Source organism: Gekko japonicus, unplaced genomic scaffold (assembly GCF_001447785.1).
Source record: "Gekko japonicus isolate JY-2015 unplaced genomic scaffold, Gekko_japonicus_V1.1 scaffold3701, whole genome shotgun sequence".
Lineage (NCBI taxonomy): Eukaryota > Metazoa > Chordata > Lepidosauria > Squamata > Gekkonidae > Gekko > Gekko japonicus.
Genome location: NW_015165348.1, coordinates 41,660 through 68,349, shown reverse-complemented (window position 1 = coordinate 68,349; position 26,690 = coordinate 41,660). Strand labels below are relative to the sequence as shown.

The 26,690-nt window shown below is 45.1% G+C and overlaps 1 protein-coding gene across 2 annotated transcripts in view; it reads right to left on the bottom strand.

Moving 5' to 3' along the window:
* Positions 1–24,135, bottom strand: part of KLHL20 (kelch like family member 20) — a 38,270-nt gene extending 14,135 nt beyond the window's left edge. The window contains exons 1-10 of one of the 2 annotated variants that reach the window (XM_015410576.1): positions 23,743–24,135; positions 22,774–22,849; positions 22,241–22,306; positions 10,429–11,002; positions 6,866–7,024; positions 5,092–5,186; positions 3,572–3,687; positions 1,756–1,939; positions 296–439; positions 68–201 (exon numbers count right to left, since the gene is read on the bottom strand). In XM_015410576.1, coding sequence (XP_015266062.1) covers positions 68–201; positions 296–439; positions 1,756–1,939; positions 3,572–3,687; positions 5,092–5,186; positions 6,866–7,024; positions 10,429–11,002; positions 22,241–22,263 — 1,429 coding nt within the window. In that variant the 5' untranslated portion in view covers positions 22,264–22,306; positions 22,774–22,849; positions 23,743–24,135. The remainder of the gene's footprint in view (positions 1–67; positions 202–295; positions 440–1,755; positions 1,940–3,571; positions 3,688–5,091; positions 5,187–6,865; positions 7,025–10,428; positions 11,003–22,240; positions 22,307–22,773; positions 22,850–23,742) is intronic. The other variant, XM_015410577.1, reaches the window with a different exon arrangement.
* Positions 24,136–26,690: the final 2,555 nt, after the last annotated feature.

The window sequence follows — 26,690 nt, the reverse complement described above, 5'->3', positions numbered from 1 at the left end:
TATATTCCGACGGACAACCAGGTGACAGCAGACACACAGAAAGAGACAGCTCCTAGACAGGAGATACCTGTGTTCAGAGGAGATGTCCCATCAGAGCCCCCGACAGCATAAAGGAAACCCCCTAGTACAGCCACAGCCACTCCAAGGCGCCTGGTACTCATGGAAGCCACTCGAGTCCATTTGTTCTCTTTTGGGTCATACCTGAAGCAAGACACCAAAAACATCTCAATGAAAAGTTCACTCAGCCACTCCATCTTCTTCTGAAAGTACATTGTGCTCTTTAAAAAATATATACCTTTCAACAATATTGAGGCAGGAGACGCCGTCTTGGCCACCCACAGCATACAGGTAGCCACCAAGAACTGCCACCCCGACACTGGTCCTGCAGGTGCTAGTGGGGGCCACGTCACTGCTCCACTGATTCGTCTTTGGGTCATATCTAGGAAGGGCAACAAACAGGTCAGATCTTCATTCTGGCACTCCCTGGAGTTCTCAAGCTTTGCTTACAGGCCTTGCACTGCAAGCCTTTTCTGATTCTGTTTGTGACAGCCACGATGCCTGGCAAGGATACGTTACAGAGCAGATTAAACTGGACTGTTATGTGTGCAACTCTGCTATATGTGCAATATCAGCACACCAATGCATCACCTGCTTGGGCTATGGTTGTACAGTGCACACGTAGTGCCCAAGGACCCAGTTTAGATACTTGGCCTGTGTGGTATCACACTGGTAAGTTCTTTTGCCCTACCACCACAATGTTAAGCCTCCAACTTGGTATAACTGCATTATTGTTTGAAGAAAATCCAGGTACTTATGCTTCTAAATATAATAAATACGCCACACAGTACGATTTTATATACTAAAATGATATAAAACACATTTATGTTACTCAGGTTAGCCTGATCTCATCAGATCGCAGAAGCTAAGCAGGGTCGGCCCTGGTTAGTATTTGGATGGGAGACCACCAAGGAACGTCAGGGTATGCAAAAGCAGGAAAAGGCAAACCACCTCTGAACATCTTGTGCCTTGAAAACCCTACACGGTTGCCGTAAGTCAGCTATGTAAAAGGTAAAGGTTCCCTTGCTCGAAAGCCAGTCGAATCAGACTCTAGGGTTACGGTGCTCATCTCCATTTCAAAGCCGAAGAGCCAGCGCTGTCCGAAGACGTTTCCGTGGTCATGTGGCCGGCATGACTAAACACCAAGGTGCACGGAACGCTGTTACCTTCCCACCGAAGTGGTACCTATTTATCTACTTGCAATTTCTTGCTTTCGAACTGCTAGGTTGGCAGGAGCTGGAACTAGAGATGGGAGCTCACTCCGTCAGCTATGACTTGACAGCAAAAACAAACACACACAAAAGCAGAAATTATGCTTCTAAATGTAGTAACTACACCAAAGAGTACAATTTTATATATTAAAATTATATAAAATACATTTACAGTCCTAAAGTTGTAAGGAAATTTATATCCGTCCCCCGCCCTCTCCTAAATGTCAGCTTTCTCCTGGGAAAGAAAACAAAAACAGGCTTCAGAATTTCTAGGAATTTTACTTTTGGATACCGGAGGACAGACAATTGCGGCAGGATGCTTTCTGTCCACAAAGACACAGCTGGGCACTAACCAAAAGTACACACACAACAGACACCTCTTGCGCGCCCAAATGTGGAACCGGACGTACAACATATATCGGTTGCTATTATTCTAGCAAACAGATAAGCATCAGGGAGCCTGCAGTTTTATCTTGGAATGACTCACCGTTCCACGCTGTTCAGATAGGAGGAACCATCGTGGCCCCCCACTGCATACAGAAGGTCGTCCAAGACGCTGACGCCAACGCCGCACCGCCTTTTGCTCATGGAAGCCACCATCCGCCACTCATTGGTTTGAGGGTCGTAACGCTCAACGCTGGAAATTGCATCCCCACTGCACCAGCCCCCCACTGTGGAAGTCAAATTGGAAACCAACTGGTGGACGGGAGCAGTATCATTTTAAAACAAATATGACAAGAGGAGAAAAGGTCAGAAGCCCCACAAGTGCCCAACTGTTTCCTTCCAGTTTACTTTTGACCCCAGAAGTACTGCTTCCTCATTACTCCAAGAAGAAGAAGAAGAAGGGGGAGGAGGGGGGAGGAGGAGGAGAAGAAGAGATTTTATTTATACCCTGCCCTTCACTACCCAAAGGAGTCTCAGATCGGCTTACAAACTCCTTTCCCTTCTCCTCCCCACAACAGACACCCTGTGACGTAGGTGGGGCTCAGAGAGCTCTGACAGAAACTGCTCTTTTTCAAGAACAGCTCTTATCAGAACTATGGCTTGCCCAAGGTCATCCAGCAGGTGCAAGTGGAGGAGTGGGGAATCAAACCCGGTTCTCCCAGATTAGAGTCCGCACACTGAACCACTACACCAAACCGGCTCTCTGGCGTTTCTTCAGGTACTCTGGTGTTCTCCAGCTATGGGAAGGTGAAAAAGATGCAAGGATAGGGTGGGCACTAAATCTGTGCATCTTTCCTTCTGCTAGCCCAAGTGTGGGTAAGTCGAATGTGTCCTGAAGGAGGACCCACAATTATTCATACCAACAAATAAAGAATGGGTTGGATCCCACGAATTTTATTTATTTAGCTATCTATATACCTTGCTTCCCTCCTCCATGGGGACCCAAGCTATGTTCCCTCTAAGCTGTGGAGTCTTGTGAGCAAAAATTCTACTTTGTGAGCTACTGGCATGAAAGTTGTGAGCAAGCAATTTGGCTCCTGCATAAAATAGTTTGCTCTGGAGCCATCCTTCCTGAGCTAAGACAAAAATGTGTGAGCCAGAGGCTAAAAAACTGTGAGCTGGCTCACACTGACTCAGCTTAGAGGGAACACTGGACCCAAGGTGACTAACATCCTGCTTCTCTCCTCCATTTTATCGTCACAACAACACTGTAAGGTAGGTTAGGCTGAAGGAGGGTGCCTACTTCCAACATCACCAAGTGAACCTGCATGGCAGAGTGGGGATCCGAATCTGGGTCTCCCAGACCCTAGTCGGACACTCTAAGGTTGCTGAATGCAGGGAGCAAATACGGTACAGGTTAGCACATCCTGCTTTTTGGGGAGGCCTCCCACAGGCAGCTGCCTGATGGAAACAGAATGCTGGATGAGATACACCTTGACCTGATCCACCAAGGCCATCGTTCTGTTTGCTTCCCATTTGCATCAATCACAACATGGGGTTGTAACAACAGGCCGGCTTGTTTCACTTGACTGAACACTGGAGAACCAAGCTACTCCCCGTTTTTAAGGGCTGTTTTTGTTTTCTCTGGGATTCTGACATCATACCACAGATGTATACCAGTGCCTCCTCCCTCCTTCCATGTGACATGTCTGTGAGAGACTAGTCCACTTTAAATGTAACTGTGGCAATGAGGGTCAAGTGTTTTTCCCCCAACTAGGGAAACCAAAGGTGATGGAGATCCTGTGGTCTAAAACTAAGCCAAGGGACATCTTGATTGACATGGAATTCTTATGGGCAGAAGAGTGCTCTTACTCAAGCGCCTTCTCCAGCTTCCCAAGTCTATGGTTGCGTGTACATACCTGCAAAGAGCACTTCTCCACAGCGGATGGGTTTGCGTGGACGAGTTCTTGGTCCCTGCATCAGTGGCCGCTCTTGGGGCAACAGCAGATAGTTCTTGGCTTCATCCACTAGGTCCCTGCACAGGACAGCTGTGTCATACATTTATCTTCACCAAACTACTGTCGCTCCAAAAGCGGATAGCCCCATCCATCATTTAAAACCTAAACCAAATACAAATAGCCACACAGAGGCCCCGGTCACACGGCAAAGTTACTGCGGGAGAGGCACGGATGGTGGGCGGATTACCCAGGCGCGATCACACCCCAACATCTGGGACGTGGAGCGCACCCGTGGCTTACCGCCGACAATGCGCGTTAAAAAGCTAGTACCTCCAAGGTACTAGTAAACGTTTGCCACGGGCTGCCTCCAGACGCCGGTGGTGTGATCGCGACGGCACGCGGCATTCCCCTCCGTTCCCTCGGCACCAAGGGAAGGACTCATAGTGTGCCGCCGCCACGTCTGATCGCGTAATCGCAGTTCAAACTGCACCAGGGCAATTAGCCACGCCTCCCCCCGCGATATCCGGCCCGTGTGACCAGGGCCAGAATATACCACTCAAAGTGCTTCCCTTACATATTCCAAACACTCAGATTAAGAGTGCAGTTGTGAGCAGTTACACCCTTTAAAGTCCACTGAAGGCTTAGAAGGGAGTAACTCTTTAGGACTGCACTGTAAAAGTGGCAATTTTAAAATCAGAAGCAATGAACTCTGGGGAGGACAATTCACAGTCAGCCCTTTGTAAACCCTGACAAGTGTTTCACCGATCAACTGACATGCTCCTGGTAGCTCAGCTTTCTTAGAAAAAGCCATAGACCAAATTTATTCCAGCTGTAAGTAGTCACACAACATGTTAAAAATGCTAATTACTCAACCTGTCTGAATGAAATGGAAAATATGGAAGATATATGGACTTCAGAGTCGCTCATACAGACAGTTCTTGCTGTGTTGGCCACGGAGACTTAAGGTGATATTTTCTCTGGATCAACCCATTTATGCATGCAGGTAAAATACACATACATCCAATGCTCCCTCTAAGCTGTGGAGTCTTGTGAGCAAAAATTCTACTTTGTGAGCTATTGGCATTAAAGTTGTGAGCAAGTAATTTGGCTACTGCATAAATTAGTTTGCTCTGGAGTCATCCTTACTGAGCTCAGACAAAAATGTGTGAACCGGAGGCTAAAAAACTATGAGCTAGCTCACACTAACTCAGCTTAGAGGGAACACTGCATACATCTGCTTTCACCAATGGAAGATGATATTGCATATATATTTCCCATCCATATACTACCATGGTAACTTCTAACCTTCTTTGGTCTGCTTATATATCCCACCGCAGCAAACACACCTTGATCTTCAGAACAGGATAATGACACACAGAAGAACAGTCCATCTTCTGAAGGAAGGTTTCCAGAAGATTTCAAAACCCCCCCCCAAAAAAACCCCACCATTAACAAGTTCCTCTTTGCCAAGGGCAACTTACCTGCATTCTTCATCACTTTTAATTAGCGGATCTGAGCCAACTGTGCCCACCAGGAATTTTGGACTGAGCAGAGGCAGCCGGACATGTTGCAACACCTGCAAGCAGAGAATGGCTGAGGAGGAAATGAGGATTCAACCCGGGCACCGAGGAGGCCTAGCAGGCACCACCATTTATGGAGGGTTTCTCAGCCTTCTAGGTAGATGTAGTTACAAAGTACCAAAAGGCATCAGGCTTGATTACATTACATTACAGGCACTCAACACCCATCTGTTAAACAGGAATCCCATGGTTTAAAGTAGCTTGTCCAGTTTAGTTCTCTGTCCTCTCAGCACTCAACTTCTCCATGAATTCATTGCACTGTCGCCTTTGGAGGTTGAGCGATGACCATAACTACGGTCCATCTGTGCCAAGCCACAGATACTTAACAAAAGCCAGGAGTTGCAAAATGAGCTTCAGACCATGGTTTTGGATTCTGATTTGGCTACTGACCGCAAAGAACAGTCAACGCCAGATAATACCTACCAAAATTTAGTTCTTCCCGGCCCACTTTAGAATGATGTCTTAAAACAAGCACCTGATTTCCATCAGGGAAGCCATAGTGAAGATCGTTTCAAGTCCATAAAAACAGAACTGTGGCGATGGATATTTTTGAGTGCGTAAGTTCATGTAGTCCAGTACATTTAACCCAGTTTATTCTGGATATTAAAGCATACCAGGGAAGAAGGTGTCCCCTTCTTGCTTACAGAAGACCATGAAAGCGACAAAGAAAACTCAGTGTAGCTTCGTGGACTAAGAATGCCCTCTCGTCCATTCCTACCAGCCAAGACTGAGTGGGGGAAGGAGGACCATCCTCTCAGGAGAAGGTGCAAAGGAAGGACATATCCAGCTAGTTCACATCTTGCTCTACCCATTCCTTTTGTTCCTCTCCCCGCCCCCTCTATTTCGGTGTGCCCTAGTGCAGTCTGCCCTCCAGCAACAAAGTCGTTCAGAGACAGGTCCCTCCTATGGATCTCAAAACGAAGACTGCCTTTACAGCCCCAGAGAAGTAATTTGGGGAGCATACAGCTATTTAATGTTTTTTAATGAACAGCACTTGTACATCATTCCAATGCCTTTACAGCAGGCTGCCCAACCTCTAGATGGGGCCTGGAGTTCTCCCAGAAATACAACTAGTCTCCAGACTAGAGATCAGTTCCCCTGGAGAAAGTGGAAGCTCTGGAGCATGAGTTTCCTGTTGAGCTCTACAGACATTTCCCAACCCAGCTAGCAACCCTTCTTTGTTCTCAAGGACAGAAGACAGGAGTGGGTTTTCTTCTTACAGGCAAAATACTGCCTGCACGCATTTGTTGTAGCTCCTTAACCAAACGGTGGAAGCAAAAAAAATGAGATTTTGGGGAGGATAGAAGGTGACCATTTCGGGAGGCTCATGGCATGTAGTTAAGGGTGTCTGGCCACGCCATGACTATAGCCATGTGTACAATGTAAAAATGAACACCCCCTTTTCCTTTGTTACCTTCATCCACTGCTGTAACTTAGATGGGGCTCTTCTTATGTTAATATGAAAATTACCATGTACACTGTACATGCATTGTGCAGGGGGGCTTGGACTAGATGACCCTGGAGGTCCCTTCCAAGTTCCAACTCTATGATTCTGTACATAGATAGCACTCCCTCTGCGTGTATTTACACATACATATACAGATATAGTTAACTAAACAGATGTGTGCCATGGTAAAGCCAGCTCTGTCCATGGACTCCCATAAAGAATGGCTACCTGGGGGAGCTGAGGTCGCCTCTCCTGAATGCTGTATTTCACCCAAGCCATCACGGCGTTGAACACCTGCTCCTCGCTCCGGACGTTCAGCTCGTCGCTGGAGATGATGTCGATGAGCTGGTTGGCCGGAAGCAGCATGAACTCCTCGCTCTCCATCACCTGTGCAGAGAGGCGAGAGACGCAGGATTGTGGGGGAACTCTGAGAGCCACCAGGAGCGCTTGAAAGAGAAGCACAGCATCATGGAGCCATCGGGTGCCCTCCGCTCCCGCGGGCTTTGGCAAAGGCAGGGTGGCACAAGCGGCACCTCACAAGCCGAAGCCTGAGGACGCTGGGCAGCTTTGCAGCACACTGAACAGATCAAAGCTAGGCTGTCCCAGCAGGAAGAACAAAGGCCGTTGTTCCAACAAGCAGGTCACGACTGCAGCCTCCATTTCCCCCAGTCTATAATGCAGAATCTATAACCTATAATCCAGCTCCTGCCAACCTAGCAGTTTGAAAGCAAGAAATTGCAAGTAGATAAATAGGTACCACTTCGATGGGAAGGTAACAGCATTCCGTGCGCCTTGGTGTCTAGTCATGCCGGCCACATGACCACGGAAACGTCTTTGGACAGCACTGGCTCTTCGGCTTTGAAACAGGGATGAGCACCGCAACCCTAGAGTCGGATTCGACTGGCTTTCAAGCAAGGGAACCTTTACCTTTATAATGCAGAAATAAAGACCACTAAGCCTAACAGGGTGTCGAGGGTGAGGAAGGCAATGCCGCAAGTGATTGACAGGGCAATCCTAAACAGAGTTACACCCTTCTAAGCTCACCAATTGTAATGGACTTAGAAGTCTATGACTGTTTAGGATTGCACCGCTGAAGTCTTCCGCTTGCCTTCTCCCAAGGTGCGAGGAAGATTCGTAAGTGGTGGGTGGGAGAACGTTACATCTGAACAGAGACCAGCGCCCGCTAATAAAGCAGTGTTACTAGCAATGCAAATAAAACCCAGAACATAACGAGTCTCAAAAGTTACCTAAACGCTGTTGGATAAATCTGAAAAGCCTTCCTGGCCTTGGTTTGCAGCAGAAGGCAGAGTGTCTCAGGGCAAGGAGGTGGGCTCCTCTGATTTCCCACCCCACCCCTCCCCTCCCGTCTCTTTTGCACTCTCTCTAAATATACACACACAGGGCAGGAGCGCAAACTCACTTCAGAGGAAACGAGAGACTTCTAAAAAAACCCGCCAGGGACCGGACGGCTGTGAAATACAAGCCCTTGACAATTTGCAAACATGTTAATAATTCCTAGGCCCCAGATAGAAAGCACATTTCTCAGACCGCCTGAGAGGACCCAGAAAAACTCCTCCTTACACTTGGTACAGCCGAACAGACACTGCCTAATTCCCCCACTGCAGGTTGGCGAACTGCAGGAGCTCTCTCTAGTCGCTTGCTGTTTTGCGGAAGGCCACGGGACAGACCCCAACAAGGCCTGGGCACTGTGTGACCCACCGCTTGATCAACGGGTCGCTTTTTCTGTTTTGCCTGGGATTGCAAAAACAAGCAAACTGCCAGCAGGTGGTGAGCTAGAATTTGACCTCAGTTTGACTTAGCGGGTCACAAGTTATGCAGGTCTGGATCCCACCTAAATCAACTAGAACCAAGCGGGCAATCGACTGTTCGACAGGCAAGCTCTGTCTTCCCAACTTGTCAAAAAAGGGAAAGGGGGAAAAGGTGGCCGAGACACTGTAATGTGTGCCTGCAGAGCCAAAATTGCTGCGGCCGGCGATTCCCTTAGATACAGTTATATAACTACAGTTCAACCTCATAATTGTTAACTAAGACCACAACAAAACACCCTTCGGTGCTGCTGAAGTAATCCAGCGCACCAATACGTGATAGTCAACCGAATTTCTTGAGAATATCTGCTCCACACCATGAACAGAACGCTGTTATGTTTTTTAGTACTAATTGATCACTGAGTTCTAGCAATAACAACAGAAAAAGAGAGACTAGAATAAGAACCAGGTTACTTCTTCATCTGTAAGTAAATTTTCACTTTATGCAGGGTGGGTGAGTGCAGAAGCTATCGTAATCACTCACTGAAGTCACCTCCTCAGATCACTCTACAAGTCGTGCATTTGAGGATACAAGACAGGGAGGGGCAAGGAGATCCCTGCAAAGATCTATGGTTAAGCACTCAAGATCAGATTCAGACTCCATAGTGCTTGGGTTTGTCACTGGAATATTTTAATACAAAAAGGATTTTTGTATTATTTTAATACAAAAAGAGCCAGTTTGGTGTAGTGGTTAAGCGCACGGATTCTAATCTGGGAGAACCAGGTTTGATTCCCCACTCCTCCACTCGCAGCTGCTGGATGACCTTGGGCAAGCCATAGTTCTGTCAGAGCTGTTCTCTCAAGAGCAGTTCTTGAAAGAGCTCTCTCAGGCCCGCCTACCTCACGGGGTGTCTGTTGTGGGGAGGGGAGGGGAAAGGAGTTTGTAAGCCGCTCTGAGACTCCTAGTGAAGGATGGGGGTATAAATCCAATCTCCTCTTCTAAGTTTTTTTTTTAAAATAAATTAATTTTGAGTCTAAACTTTTTCCTCTAGAGTTTAGACGAGTTTTATTTTTGCATGGGTTGGAACATTATACTGGCCACATATTTATGACCCACCAAGCCAAGTGCGGTCCACCAGACATATATTCTGGCCCTTCATCACCCTGATAAAATATCCTACTTTTCTGGTCTGTTTGTCTGATACTGGTTGTCAAACATCTGACGGGCTACCATACATGGCTTGGTAAAACCCAAGTTTGGTAGGCCTGCATTACATGGAGCAGTGTGCCCTGCTCACAGCAGGCTAATCCCGGCACAAGGAGAGGGTCTTCAACTTCAGATAAGTATTATCTGCATGGTTAGAATGATTCCATGCTAAGCTGCCTAACTGAAGGTATCAAGCTACACTGCTGGAAGCAATCCACAGGCAATCTGTACGCCAGTCAAGCCCATACAACTTTTAACACTCGAGGAATTCTTAAGGGCTGCTCTGCAAATTAGAGATTAACCACCCCCAGGATCTCTCTAAAATACAAACACAAACCTTTGTTGCAAGGTTTACCCATACAAGAGACTGAAGTGGTATAACTCTGGTAGACAGGTAGAATAAAGATTTTATGGCACAGGGGCACAGCCGGTTAATAGCTTTTAGTAATGCACAGAAAGCACACAACTTCATGAGTCTGAACAAAGGTAGGATCATATGGTACAGGGGAGGTGGCAGAGCGCACAGAAAAGGTGGCAGAGCAAGGAGTCTGGACTGCACCACTTCAGAGTGCAGACGGGAGACGTCGTTTTTAAATGGTTGGCCACATTTTAAAAGCTTTCTGGAAAAAATCAAAACAAAACACTGAGAAAATTTCTAGCCCTGCTGTGCTGGTTTTATACTTGCAGACAGCTCTACCACGTAGAAGAACATTCAAAAGAGCAATTCCCCCCCCCCAAAAAAAACCCCTGAAATCTGCAATGGTTCAGTCCAATCCTACCACCTCACTCTGCTGCACGTGCAGATTGGGGCCACTCACCTCTTGAAAGTTATGCTGCGTGAACTTGTCAGCGATTCTCAGCAGTTCCCGGCAGGAGTGGGTATCGGCAAATGCCCGGATGCCGAGGCAATTGGACGGGTCCAACTGTCTTTTCAGGAATTCACAACAGGCTTCCTGGATCTCGGCTAGCTGGAGAAGGCAGGCGGCTGGCAGTAAGGTCTGGACATTCCCCTCTTCAACCGTGATCTGAGAAGTGTATGCAAAATCAATCAGCAGCTCCATGGCCCTTTCGTCAATGTCTCTGATCACCACCTCGGTCTGCCGACTCTCCGCCAACTCCCCTGTGAACATGGCTCGGAAGTAGGGGCTGCAGGCCGACAGGATCACCCGGTGGGCGTAGATCTTCTTGGCCCCCACGACCAACACCACATCGCACAGCTCCCGGTGCTTCCGCAGCAGGTTGATGACCTCCAGCGTCTGCCGCGGGTGCTTGTCCGAGATGTAAGGCATGCGAGCGGGCTGCGGGACCCCTTCCGGCAGCTTGTTGGGATCTCCGAGAGTGCAGCGGCTTGTGACGTCCATTCCGGTTTCGCCTGCTCGATTACTGGCACACCTGGGGAAGGAGGACAAGGCTGACGGTCAGAGCACAAAAACCACAGGTGGGTGCAAAGCCACAGGAGTCTGCCACAGGCAGAGAGAGGCTGGAAACATGACTCCCAGTTTCCAGACAAGGGCTGGAAGATATGATCTGATTTTTTCCAACGTTTTTTAAAAAAAATTCAACATAACATAACAAACATAAAGGGGGGGAAATTCACTTTCAGTTTCTTGAATAACATAATAATGCCTACTTTATCATAAATTTGTGTGATTCACCTTATAACTTTACCAATGCCGCTTGCAAGTGTATCATATTTATACAATAAAAGCCCCTTAACAAACTCTAGATGATTATGTTGATTGCTTGGTATAATCTGCAAACTATTGGTAAAACCTTGACCATGTATTCTCGAGTGTAGTTTCTGGTGGAAGACAGGATTTGATTGGTGTGAATTGTCTCTTTTTCTCACACACACCCGATAATAATGCCTACTTTATCATAAATTTGTGTGATTCACCTTATAACTTTACCAATGCCGCTTGCAAGTATATCATATTTATACAATAAAAGCCCCTTAACAAACTCTAGATGATTATGTTGATTGCTTGGTATAATCTGCAAACTATTGGTAAAATCTTGACCATGTATTCTCGGGTGTAGTTTCTGGTGGAAGATAGGATTTGATTGATATGAACTGTCTCTTTTTCTCACACACACCCATACACACCATACTCCTGTCATCACACAAATGCATACAGCAGTGGCAGCATCTATGTCTTGCACTCACGCCAGGGAAACCAAGAGTCCATGCGGGGCCAGAAGGACTGGGCAGCCCCAGTGAGGACTCTGGAACAGAAGATATGGAGCATGAACCTCCTCTGAATCTCCTCTGTCTTTGGTCCCTCCTGAATCCAGGCACTCTGATAGGCATTATCTGCCTTATGAGGAACAGACCGAAGCCTGGACGTAACCACCCCTGGGCCCGGGAACAGCAACCGTGGTGAACCTAAACTGAGGCTGCCTTTAGAAGGCACAGCACTCACTTGACAGTAAGGAGACTCCTTTCCCCAAACTCTGCTGAAGATATTCTGCCCTGACTGCTTCCAGAACTGGGGCCTCTCACAGCTGGAAGGATGTGGCCGCAAGGCCTGCTGCAAGAGTCATTAGCTGTTGCAGTGTCTGCCTATCCGTGGCCCTTGCTCAACGCCTTCTTGTAAACAGCTCTTCTGCTGGCTCAAACACATCCTCAGACCGGTCTCCAATATTCGCAGCCCCCTTTGCTCACAGCAAGTCTCCTCTTGTCCGCAAACCTGTATGTCCAAGGTCCCCAGCTCCAGCGCTGGCAGAAAAAGGATTCACACAACAGCGCCCAACCTTTCCCTTCCCTTCCACAAAGCAATCCAACCGCTGCCTCTTTCCCCTCACTGACTGGTTTCTGAAAGGCTGCGCAGTCCAGCAACAGCCATTTTACTTTCGGGGTGAGGGTCTGCCTTGAAGGCTAAATTTGCCAGTCAGACACCGGCTGCATTTGCCAGCAACCGTCCCCTTCTTGTTCCTAACTCCAGACGCCCTATTCAACAAGCGTTGCACAATTTGCAAACAGATGACTACGCGCTTTAAACGAAATTCTAAAACCTCACCATTTTCGAAAAACGCAAGAGGTTTTTCGCCAAACCAGAGGTGAAGGACAGACCCCCATCTTTAGAACGTCACTGAATTTTCAACATAAAATGGGATGGCAACAAAAGAAACTGATGACTGAGATTTAACCAGCCAGGAAAACAAGCTGCGGACAGTGTGATCCTTGCATTCACCCTACCAAATTTCATGCAGATAGGACAAATCTGTTAGGTTTTATAACACAGAGAATTTTCAGACTATATACTGGCATGGCACTGAAAAAGCCAGTTGTTTTAATACAGCTGCTTGGCTGTTTATCTTATTCAGCCTGCAGGAACCTCCCCTATTTCCATCTTAAGAGAGTGAAACAAGTCAGGGAAGAGAGATTTTGTCACCCCACCCTTCAGCGATACTTTGACCTCCCCCCCACCCAAGCATCTGTCTGAGTAACAGTTCCCTACAACTTGAAACCTCACATGCTCCTTGGTGAACTTTAATTGGGGTTTTTTCTTGACAATTCTGTGGATTTTGTTCTAATTGTCCAACAGGGCAGCCAATCTGTTCGGCTCCCAAGAGATTTTGATCTGAGACCCAGGAGGTGAGTTTATTTAGTCAATGAAATAAAATTGTTTAATTCTTGCTGTTGCTTGCCTTGGCTCCCAACTGGTCTGTGAGAAATGCAAAAACAGAAGAGGAGAAAGAGAGGTCCCAGTAAAAAAGGAAGCAAGACAGAAACTACACAGCTAAGATGTAAACTACAAAATGTAAACTAAAACAATAACCACACATAAACATAATGTGTATATATATTTTTCATGTGATGAACGCAGAAATCCAAAGTAACAATGCTGTAAGTAGTATGTGACAATATCCAAAACACCTCTTAAATAAACCTTTGAAGGTTACATAAGATGCAAAGGACAAGTTCCTGGGAACTACTGGTTTTGAAAAGTGATCTTCTTCAGTTCATTTTAAACCTTCACATTAACTGGAGATCAAATATGTGGTTCATATTTTGCCACACAAATCTGAGAAGAAGATAACATTACATGTTGTGTGCAACAGTAAAAACTAAAATTCTACTAGATACAATCATGTATCAAAATCCAATCTTATGAAACATTTATGCATATAATTAATATAAGGAAGAATATAAATAATAATCAATTAACCAACCAACTCTTTAACACATTTTAGTGGATTTATTCATTTATTTTATTATATCTTACTCCTGCTAGAATGGCTTGTCAGAAAACTTCAAGTTAACAGACAATACCTGCTGACTTTTGTATTCTACAGTGGATATGGATCCTTTGCCTTAGGGATTTCTGATGCTTTGTTACATCTTTGGTGATTGCATTATGACTTTAACTTCAATAATACCTTTTTGAAATGGGGAAAAAAAATTACCTTGACTGAACAAAGACATTCGCTGCTGTAGATAGCAATGCATAAAATGGTGATGAGTGAAAACAATCCCATGACTAGATAAAGTGTTGGTGCTAATGACTTACAGCTGTTGCAGGCAACAGTATTTTAAATCATGATCTTAAAGAAACCCTACTAAGAAAAAATAGTAGCTAATTATTTATAAAAACACTGACCATTCCGATTTGTCATTAAGACCTCTTGGACACACTATATCAAGAGTATAAATCCAAAACACCTCCCATCATAGAAGTGTCTGTGTTGTTTGTGTATATTTATTTATAAATATTTCAGGAGGTTAAATGAAACTTCCTCAAGATCAAAGAAATTTATATCCAAAACAGAATTAAGATTTGTTTTGGAAATGTTCTGTTAAAGGAGTCCCATGAATACCTCTGCAGATTTGACACATGTGCTCAATAATTCTCATTCTTAATGATCTAGAGGTCTGACCTCTATCTAAGGAAATGCAGGGGCATATTACATCCTGAGAATTACAATTAGTGAACCTTCTCAAATGGTCAGCTTTGTTATTTCTAGGACTAGGAAATGTTTTAATACGCACACATTATGTTCATGCATGGTTATTATTTTAGTTTATGTTTTGTAAAGGTCTTAACAGGAATTTCTTGCTTGCTTTTGTCAGAAATGTGGGCATACAAATATTTTAAACAGATAAGAGAGCCTGCTCTCTGTTACGTTTTTATCCTGCTCTTACCCAGAAGAGCTCAGAGCGGCATACATGGTTTCTCCCTTCCTCCAGTTTACCCACACAATAATCATGTCAGGGTAGTTCGGCTGAAAGAAAGAGTGACTAGCCCAAGGCCACCAAGAAAGCTTCATGGCAGACTGGGGATTTGAGCCTACATGTTCCCAGTTCTAGTAAAACACTCTAGTCACCATAGTAGCTGTCTTAAGAAAGTCCATGAAAAAGGCACATTTCCCACCCATTCATGCTCCCTTTTCAGAGCAACAAAGAGTTTTTCCTATTTTCTATGCTCAGGGGACTCTTACCACCCTGATTAGTACCACACAACTCCAGCACATTGGGGGGGGGGGAGTCTGGGGTATGCTCTGTGTTGAAGCAAAGACCTAGCCTCTGGCCTACAAGCCTCCCTCTCACTCTAAGTTAAGTGCAACATAGAATATCCCCAGCAAGTCCCTGCAATTGCTGAATACTGGGAAAGAACAGTAGTAGTTGAACATTGCCATTACTAATCACTAGTAGTGGGAACCTGTAATAAGGCTCAGAAGAATCCATGCTCTGTGCTATACAATGTGAAAGGCTGTTGATTTAGAATGCCTCCCTCTCTCCACAGGAGGGGGAAATCAGCATGGCTTCTGCAAAGAGAAATGCTGCCTCACCAGCCTTTTGGAGGGTTTGGGTGTTGTTGGGTTTTTTTGGGAGAAGGTTAACAAGCACATGGATAAGAGTGCCTGTTGTTGTCTTCTATTGTCTACGTAATCTTTAACAGATGGAAGTGCTACTGGTGAACAGAAGGCCTCCCCCAGAATTTAAGATTTCACCTGTTCTGGATAGGGTTGCACTTTCCTTGAAAGAACAGGTGCATAGCTGGGGAGCCCATCAGGACCCAGGTCTGCTGCTGCTGGCAACTATGGCTAGGAGTGCCTTTTCTCAAGCCAGCTGCGGTTTCCTGGACAGAAAACATCTGGCCGCTGTGGAGCATGCCCTGGTAATATCTAGATTAGATTACTGCAGTGTGCTGTATGTGGGCTGCCCTTGAAAAGCGCTCAGAAACTTCAACTGGTACAGAACACTGCAGCTAGGATATTGGCCGGAGTGGGTCATAGGGGCCACATCGCTCCAGTCTTGTCCCACTGATCCTGGATCAGTTTCAGAGTCCAACTCAAGGTGCTGGTGTTGACTTTTAATGCACTATGTGGCTGAGGCATATCTGAAGGTCACCTTCCAAGTCCCCTCCTTGGGGTGTGCCGATCTTCTGAGATTAGCCGGGCAGCAACCCAAGAAAGGACCTTCTCACTTGTAGCACCAAAATTATGGCACTCTTCCTCCAGGGATATTCATCTGCCCCATTCTGTCACGGTCTTCCACCAGTAAGTGAAAGCGTTTTTGTTTTCATCTGGCATTCCCTGGATCTCTCCTCCTTGCCCCAAGTTTTAATTAACTGTTTTAACCGCCTTGAGCCTGCTCGTCAGGCAAGGCGGGATAGAAATAGAAATAAATAAATAAACAAAAATAAATAAATTATCTGCTTTCTATGTATATTTTAGTTGTGTTTCAACTGTTTTTATGGTACTGTGATACTATTTTAACTGTTAGCCACCTTGATGGCCCTGATTGGGGAGAAAAGGTGGCATACAAATTTTGTAAACAGAAGTGCTACATAAATTATATTTTATACCCTCCGCTGCAGCTGAAAATCACACACTTTCAGATCTCCACTAACAGTGATCAGCTAATCCATGTCTCCTTGCACGGTAAAGTACTTTTAGTGGTTAAAGGAAGGACATGCAAGGAACTCAAAACATGTCCCCTTAACCACTGACACTGTGTTCCTAAACAAAGCCAAAGGTAGCAATACAATCAGTAAGCCTGAGTGTTGCAGTTCTGCAAAAGCACAGAATCCAGAGCCCTGAGAATCAGATTTTCTTTCTCCAAACTACATTTCTTATGGCTCTGAAGAAGTGCTCTAAATCTGAGTGCCAGTTCAGCAACTGAGTAAGATTTCCAGCAGCTGGGGCAAGGCCATGTCCGGCATAGCTCCCCCTGACCAACAGTACCAGATATATAAACACCCAATAAAACAAAACTATGCAAACAGACTGTTTTTCAAGATGTACGTGGGTTGCAGAACTCCATACTTCTTAGCATAGAAGCTGGATTGCATGGGTACAGAAGTACATGCAGCCCTGAAAACAAAGCTGCAATCTTTACTTGGCTGGCACCCTTCCACCCCACCCCCCATACACATTTTTGTGCTTTGAGTTCCCTCTCCCCAGAAAATGGCCAGGGAGTCCAGAATTGGGACAGAAAATTTACAGGATGCCATACCGGATCTTTTTATTCTGGTTCTCTTAGCTTTTATCAAATTGTAGATTGAATTTTACTGTTTTGTATATTTTAAGGGCATTACGCCCCCTTGTACATTGCCCGGAGCCCAACATAAACTGGGACAGGGCAATTAGCAATTTTAAATAACAACAACAACAACAACAACAACAATATCGAATGTGGAATGAGTCCCATAGAACTCAGTCGCACTTAACCTCCAAATAAGCATGCTCTGGTTGGGCCAAAAGCCATTCTGACTGGGGGACAACTTTGGGTACAGGCCATGATGGAAGAGATGGTAGCTCGGCATATTGCATTTTAGTCTGTACCAAGGTCTTTCAGAAGGACTAATATGACAGATTTTAACAGCACTGGGATTTATTCAGTGCTTGTTTTCCACCAGCAAGAGGGGAGTTTCCACTGCTTCCCTCTGCCATTGCATACCCCCCACATTGCATGTAGCCCTATACAAATACACCCGTGGAGGGTGCAGCAGTGTGTGCAGCAGGAGGAGGAAAGTAGGAAAATTCCACTTCATGTGCAGAGCCTGACTCATCCTGTTGGGAACAACTCCTTATAGGCCCATCTCTCCAGAACGGAAAAGGAGCAGCTAATTGACTTTTACATACTGGAGACTGAGAATTCAGAAACACAAATTTAAGAAGATACTGTCAATCGCAGTGATGGCTAAGTTAACGGCACCTGTCCATATTAAGCACACAGAATTCTGTAAGTGCACAAGATTTCCAGCCTTGGACTTTGACTTGCTAAGCTGTGGGTAACCCCCCCCCCCCCCCCCCATTTGCAGACAAGTGGCTCCTGAGAGCCAAGTGGGAGACTGGAGAGAAATTATATATGCAGAGAGAGAGAGAGAGAAAGAGAGAGAGACTCACTCAGTTACTCAGACACTCTGGGATTACAGCCCATCCTTAAATGCATGGATGGAGAACAGGCATGAAAAACGGAGGCCAGGCACTGGAAAAAAGGGCAGTGGGAATTTGAAACACCCACCCACCGCAAAGCCCCAAATCATATGCATCCTATGCAGTGCTGCACTTGGCTATGCACGCTCCCTGCCCGTTATCACAAGCATCGAAGAGGCAGCCATCTGAGCAATGCAGGCAGCATTTTTACAAGGCTCTGATTAAAATCACCGCACGGGTCAGAAGTGGTGCATCTGAGTAATGCATACGTCAGGAACGGGTTGTCGTCACAAAAACACCTTTCTCTCTCTCTCTCTGCTGTGTTTGTACTGACATCACCCTACAATTTAGAAACAGATGACCACAGGATGACAAGATGCATCGGGTTCAGTGCAGCTTTTCTCGCCGTAATAACATGATGCGCTGCACCTTCCAAAATTCCCTTGTCTATGCAACTATCAGAAATACAGGAGCCTTGCACTCCTATGCATCTAACAAAACCAAGTGTCCCTGCTAGTCCAGGAAGAGCACCACAGACAAGACCATAGCTAATCTATGACTATCAGGGGAGATGGAAGGATTCTGCCATTTCCTTTCCACAGCAACCAAAGGGGCTTCTCTTTTTTCTGAAGCAATGCCCATATTCTGAGAGAAAGGAAGCACATGAATGTCTCAGCTAACAGCTCAAGAATCCACCAGACTCTGAAGTTAAGGTTATTAAGTTCAGGTAGTCTCAGGCACAAAGTTGTTCTTGATCTGGGAGAGTCTTATTGTGAAGCAATTTCATATGGACCGTTGTTACCTATGTGGAAAGGGGCTTAACTCCTCAGCATAACTCCTAGAATTTGTTCTAAATTAAATATTGTTTAATATGCCAAGGGGTAAAATACCAAATGGATAACAGTGCAAGAAAAACTGGCAATAAAACCCACCTTGGGGGGGAAAAATGGCATTATACTTTTGACAAATGAGATGAAAATTGGAGATAAAATCATAGTCACACAACTATGTCACTGTCATAGTCACAAGGGCAGTCTTCAAGCAGTGTTTGGATGAACACTGGTCAGGGATCCTTTAGGATGATCCTGCATTGAGCAGGGGATGAGACTAGATGGCCTGTATGACCCCTTCCACTTCTATGATTCTAACTCAGAAGGAAGTACATTCAACTGCTCCCTGCTGAGAGGCAGTTTCCTTTGCAAGAAAGATGCCATTCAGCAAAGAATATCTGGTGTTTAGCTAATCCCATGAGACAAAATCTGAAATGCCAATTTCACCATTACTGCTATATCCCAGACCCTAAGAAACCAAAATGAACCAATAGGAAGGTTAGCAGTTTTAGCTGATGCTAAGAGAACTGATGATGAGAGAGTAACTTCCAAAACCCTTACAAGCTAGGCGTTTTAGAACATCAGCAAAAAATGCTTCATAAAGCCAGCCCTCACGCTACACTACCTGTCCAGTGATTTTGCTTATGTCCAGTGACTTTGCCTACAAATTAGAAACGGAATGAAAAAGCTACCACATCCAACAGTGTGCCAGAGCAATCACAGCTCCTCTAGCGCATTTTGTGACAAAAATGTACAAATGACTCATTGTCAGCAGTGTGAGATGCCAGCGATAGAACATGTTCAGTTTCATACTGCTTTATCTCTGGCTGAAACAGTTTCAACAGTGCTTCATCAGCACCCAATCCTATGCATGTCTGCTTAGAAGCAAATCCCGCGATGATCAATAGGGTTTACTCCCAGGTACGCGTGCTGAGGATTGCAGCATGTATCAGATAACAGACCACTGCTCAGGTGATATTGGTTAACCTGTCTGCCTCCCAGACAGCGTTGTATTTCCACATGATATTTTGATGGGCATGTTGCCAGTTTCAAAAACCATGCCTTTTGTCTAGTACGAATGACAACAGTTAAGCATTTAATAAGCCCATGATTCACTTGCTAGCATATAATGGCATTCTTAGTGACGTCACGTATCAGATATATTTGAAACCTTTTAATTTGGGCAATATTTAATGAAAGATTGCTCCCCAATAATCAAAACCAGTTCTATATGTATATATGTGTGTATATATATATACATTTGCCTTCCTATCTTGTCAGCTGTTCTTGCAAAAGCAGTTCATTTAAGAAAGTGAAAAGAATGGAACAGCTAATTTGTATGCCTGCTTTCCCATAGCTTCGAATGTATTTTTGTAAAAGGATTACTAATTATCTTAAAAATGACAAAGCTCATGAGAACTCCTAGGAATGTTTGCTGTTTCTAACAACAATTTCTGCTCACAAGGCAAAGAAAAAGCCTACACCTCTTCTACCCTCAAATTAACACAACAGAAAAAACTGGGAAGTTCAGCTGATTACTGGTAGCAGAACACTCATATTGCGCCATACAGACTTCTGACAAAATGGGGCATGCCCAGCGTCGGAGGTTCGGAGTTTGGGAGTGCTCCTGGATCCCTCCCTTACCATGGAGGTCCAGGTAGCGGCCACTGCTAAGTCGGCCTTTTATCATCTTAGGTTGATTAAGCAGTTAGTTCCCTTCCTTGACCATCCTGACCTGGCTACAGTGATCCATGCGATGGTCACCTCGAGACTAGACTACTGTAACGCTCTCTACATGGGGCTGCCTTTGTCGTGGATTTAGAAGCTACAGCTAGTGCAGAATGCCACGGCCAGGCTGCTGATGGGTCTCCCTAGATGGGAGCACATCCGGCCTGTGCTGAGGACACTGCACTGGCTGCCAATAGCATACCGAATCTGCTTCAAGGTGCTGGTTCTTACCTTTAAAGCCCTATATGGCCGGGGTCCAATATACCTACGGGACCGCCTTTCCCCATATATACCCCAGAGAGCACTATGGTCTGGGTCTCAAAACCGGCTGACCCTCCCTGGCCCGAGGGAGGCCAGGTTAACTGCTACCAGGGCCGGGAACTTTTTGGTGGTGGCCCCTACCTGGTGGAATTAGCTCCCAGAGGAGATTAGGGCCCTGCGGGACCTCTCACAGTTCCACAGGGCCTGCAGGATGGAGCTCTTCCACCAGGCATTTAATTAGGGGCCACCACTGCTGTAGCACCCGGCCCGTAACTTTACCATTGAGCAGCTGCCATAAAAGTCGACGAGCAGAAGAACATCTAAGCACTTTCAGATAGTTGGAAATCCATTTGAAAGCATTCCGTCTAAGTGAATCTTTAACTGCTGCCAGCACTTTGCTTTGTATCGTTTTTAACTGTTGTGTTTTAATTATTGTATGTTTTAAGCCTGTATTTATGGCATTTGGAAGCCGCCCTGAGCCTGCTTTGCGGGGAGGGCGGGGTATAAATTTGATAATAAATAAAAAATAAATTCACCAGAGCTCATACAGTTGGTTCCTAGACTTCGTAAGGCTCAGACAGGATATCGTAATGGATTCTATGCAGGCTTCCACCAGATTGTTTTGTGTTCACCTGCCAATATCTTTTGATAGCAGCTCACAATCTTGCATACAAGACTATGCCTTGCCAGGTAGCCTATGTTGTAAGATAAAACAGTTTCTCAGACAGGTCTCCATGAACCCCTGGGAGCATGCAAGGGTACTCCACAGAGTTCTCAAGTCGTTCATCGGGGCAAGATGGCAAGTTCTTCTCCCACCCATCCAGCTAAAATGAAAACGGATCCCTCTCAAGTTTTCTAGGAATGGGGATGGGACCTCTGCACCTCACGGAAAGGGAACACAATCTGTGTCCTCTCTTTCAAAGGGCAAGAGCTCTTACTGCTACCACAGCCATGGTCAACTAGCTTCTAGATCATCACACAGCACTAGCCAGAAAATATCCCAATTGGTCATTGGGAACCAATAGCACAGCTCTAGGAACTCCTAACTGGTTGAGAGTATCTTTCTAATTCACCCTGACCTGGATGGCCCAGGCTAGCCTGATCTTGTCAGATCTCGGAAGCTAAGCAGGGTCGGCTCTGGTTAGTACCTGAATAGGCGACCACCAAGGCTGCTATGCAGAGGAAGACAATGGCAAACCACCTCTGTTCGTCTCTTGCCTTGAAAACCCCATGAGGGGTCGCCATAAGTCAGTTGCAACTTGATGGTACTTTTCATCACCACCTTCCAAATGCAGCCACTGCAATTACTTTCTGTATCAAATGGAATTAGCTTTCTGTCTACCTTCCAGTGCAAAGGATTTCAGCTTACAGTACTGGCTGAGCAGAACCAATGTCTGCTCAGATAATTTCTCATTTTGCATCTTACCTGCGCATTGGCTTTCCGTCCATGCACTGCAAAGAGAAGTTTTTGCCCTACGCGTCTATGCCAGACCTGAAGGGAGGAAAAAGCAGTGTGTAATAACCTTGCCAATCATTAACAGTTTATATTTACGTAACTGACAGATCCAAAGATCTGCCAGGACAGCAAAACAAGCGCTTAATTGAATGCTGTGGAGTTTCAGTTATTTTTCAAGTGCTGAATTCTACTTCCAATGTGATTTATCCCTGCCACCTACATCACTGCCATCTATAAGACATATATGCATTTAAGGCTGCAAATTTAAGTACATTATATATACACAATAAAACACTATCAAAAACATTTTTTAAAATCCTTCCATGGTGAAAGCTTAGTAGTACACACTCCAGACATTTCACTGTATGCTCATTAATAACTTCCAAGCACAACTCCCATATCTCATTATGGTTACAGAATGCTCAAGATTCAGTTTAATTATAAATGGGATATAAAGAAATCAAAGTAGAGAAAGGTGGGTAAACAAAATGACAGTTACTCACCAGGTGATGGAGTGGAGGTGAGTCACAAGCCCTGGTAAATAAAAAATTCCTGACTTCAACTCATCTTATCCATGTGCTAAAAAAAAAAGGAATCCTAATGACTAATGGTTGCAGGTAAACCTAAAAATTAGATTATATCACTTAAGAGTCTGAAAGAGTTTTTATCACCTTAAACTCAAAAAGTATCTCTCAAATAAAACACTTGTGCTTAGAATATGAGGACTTTCTCCAGTGTTGGAATAAAATTTAGTTTATATAAGCAAGCACCTAGATGGAACACTGATCCATGTGAGATGAAAACATTGGATACCTCCACTGCAGTCCTTTGCTTAGTTACTCCAATCTAACTCAATGACCTTAGACTGGATTAACTCTGCATGGGACTGCACTTCTGGTCAATATGCAGGGAAAAAGGGCACACTCATATGCCACCTAATGAGGGTATCTGACAAAGTGACACATGAAAGCTTATACCCTGGAGAAATCTATTGGTCTTTAAGGTGCTACTGGACTCATATTTTGTTATACACCATCTCAGTCATGGAAGAGATATTCACTGGTAGTAATGTTTCAGCCCTGCCTACCCAACAAAAAGCAATAAATATGCAAAAGACTTCTTAAAAGTGTAAAATTAATGTATCCAAAGAGTCTGACCATAACCCCAGTTATTTATTTCCAACCGTCATGCTAGAGCATGTTTCTTTTGCCAAATACCGTTCACACAGTAATCTCACCCCCAATAGCACTTAAATCTGAGCATCTCTTCTGACTATTTTCCCCAATCCACTAGATTTCCTTTCACTACCTTCCTTGCTTCATCATCACCACCACCACACCCTCCTAAAGTCTGTGGCACTTAACACATACAATGCCACACGATAACAGCCATTGGCTTAGGCAGCTCTTTTCGTTAATGGATCCGTCATCGGCTATTTAGAAATGGAACCTTCACGTACAACGGCAGTATACCTCTGAATCAGAGTTGCTGGAAAACGCCATTGCCTTGGTATCTTGCTCGAGGGCTTTCCTGAAGTATTCCCCCCTTATCTACGGTTGGAAACAGAATTTGGCACGACGATCCAGCAAGGCTCTTATAACGTAACCCCTCCCCATTTTACATCCCTTTATATTCCCACCCTGTTCACTCCGACACCACCCCGGAACGGACCTTCTAGCTGAGAATGGGAGTTTATGTCTACAGAAACATCCGCCTTGGTGTTGCCGAGGACCGAAGGTGCCCACCACCGGCTCTACCACTGACGGAAGAGGTGGGGAGAGGAAAAGGGAGAAGATCCGCTGTTTCCTGGCTTCTCCTAGCGCACCCGCAGCTCCTATAAGCCCCGGAAACTGCCCGTAGCCCGTTCACACCCTCCCCCCCACCTGTGTTCTCCGTCAGCCGGAACTCGTCCGTTCCTGTTAGCGATCCGTGGAGGAACTTCGTACGCATACGCCCGAGTTCCACCTTTGGCAACTCTGTGCCGTTACTATGGCGACAGCATCGCCTGTGGCCCTGTAGCTAGAAGCGAGAGACTCGGAGCGGGGGGAAGGTAGGGGAAAGGACGACTGAAATCCTACTCTCTTCCTATAAGGTATCCCCCCTCCCCAACCGATATTATTGTTGTGGTTGTTTTTTTTATTTTTGTTTTTAAATCAAATTCTTTATTTAACGTCATTTTTTTTATCATATTAACATTCAGAATACTGATGAGAGCTTCTCAAGATGAACAATTAGTTGCACGTTCAAAGCAAGCCTTTACATTCAATCATCATTAACGTAACACCACCAGCCTATTCCAATAATTAGACAAACTTAAAGGAGTAACAGGTCAGGATAATACAAATTCTTTGGTACTGCCTTTTCCCTAGCCAAGTACTCTACTGCTGGGAAGCAGATAGCTTGAAATGTTTTTGGTAGCAGAACAAAACAACCTGTGTCTCAGTGACTCCTATTCATGCATACTTGTTACTGGCATACACACACCGGCAGTTGAGAGGGGTGCACAATCTCTACAATTTAAGAGACTCGGGTTCAAGTCCACACTCACCTGCTCACCATGACTCTCTGGGTGATCTCAGCAAACTAGTTATTCTTTCAGCCTAGCCTACTTCAAGGGGCTGACACAATGGAGGAGGGGAGGGAGGGAACCATGTTTGATGCCCTGAGCTCCTTGGAAGATGTGCCGGGTAAAAATGTACTAAATAAATAAATATGCACTTGCCTAGCTTACAACTTGCATAATTTTCCTGGACTACAACTTTCCTTCCTGACATATCAGTCCACTGTGGGAGCCTAACCAGGCCTAGGGTGACCAAAAAAGAGAACAGTATTTGCAAGATAGGAGCTGCGGTGGCTCAAGTGGTTAAGACGCTGAACTGCAGGCTGTGGAAGGTCAGTAGTTCAGCAGTTCAAGACCCGGGTGCTGCAAGACGGGGTGAGCTCCTGTCTCTAGTTCCAGCTCCTGCCAACCTAGCAGTTCGAAAGCAAGAAATTGCAAGTAGATAAATAGGGACCACTTCGGTGGGAAGGTAACAGCGTTCCGTGCGCCTTGGTGTTTAGTCATGCCGGCCACATGACCACGGAAACGTCTTCGGACAGCGCTGGCTCTTCGGCTTTGAAACGGAGATGAGCACCGCAACCCTAGAGTCGGATTCGACTGGCTTTCGAGCAAGGGAACCTTTACCTTTACCTTATTTGCAAGATAATTGCATATGCTAATTTACGTTCACAGATGTAGATTTAAACTATAGTTTGAATAAAAATGCATCTCACCCTCTCTCTGCTATCCAAGTGCTGACTACTTTTGGGGGACTTTTCAAGGCCCCTCCTGCCAGCTCTCCTTTCTTGTGGCTTATTCACATCAGTTGCCCTCAAAAGCCTTAACTTTAGCAGGCCCTCTTCCTATTATAGGTTGCTCAGGGTAGCCTGTAACTGTGCAGTAATCAACAGTGCTATTTCATCTTAAACAGGTCTGCTCAGAATCCTACTGAAGTCGACGCCATGGGATTTACTCTCCTTAAAGTGTTTTTAGGATTATAACTGTTAGCCACTTCAACTGATTGCACTGAACAGAAGCAGAACGTGGACATTTCAGAGAACAGCTCTCCAAAAATAAGGACATCTGGCCACCCCTAACCAGGCCCACCCTTCACCTCCCATGCCGCACGCTTGACAGCTCTCTGAGCTGCTAGGATTTTTTATTTATTTGTTTTGCTAATCCTAGATATGCAATCACACTGTTACTTTTTTTTTAACTTTACTTCCACTCTACCTTTCTCCCCAAAGGGACCCAAGGTGGATTACAAACTAAAACCTGCAAGTAACTAACTATAATAAAAATCAGGATAAAGGCACTGCAAAACGTTTGAAATCATAATGACACTGATCTCTACTAAAAGAAACTTTCATGGGGGTTTCAATCTTCTAAGTAATTTAAAAATAACAATAATAGCTACTTGGGAGACTCACCATGCCATCCTGAGCAGAGTTACATCCTTGTAAGTCCATTATATTCAATGGTCTTAGAAAGGTGTAACACTGTCAATCGGCACCAGGGTTACAGTGCAGGAGAAGAGGAGGCCCAGCCCTTCTCCTGTGTGCAGTTTCACTGGCAGAAAATGAACCCATCCCTCGGTTGGTTTTAATCCTGTAAGAGAAGAATTCCAATTAGTAAATAGAAAGGTAGAAAACAGTTAACTAATGTCCGATAGTCGTTATAGCCCTCAGTTGTTTTACATAGCGATTTCAGTTTTCAGAGGAAATATGACAAAATTCATGCTGCATTTTGGTAGGGAAAATATCTTTATTTGTTAACCCTTTGGAGATATAGAGCATATTTGCTGCTATTGTTTGCATCCCACAGAAGCACTTTCCCCTTTGAATGTACATTTTTAATCCAAATTGATTTAAACTAGGTTGG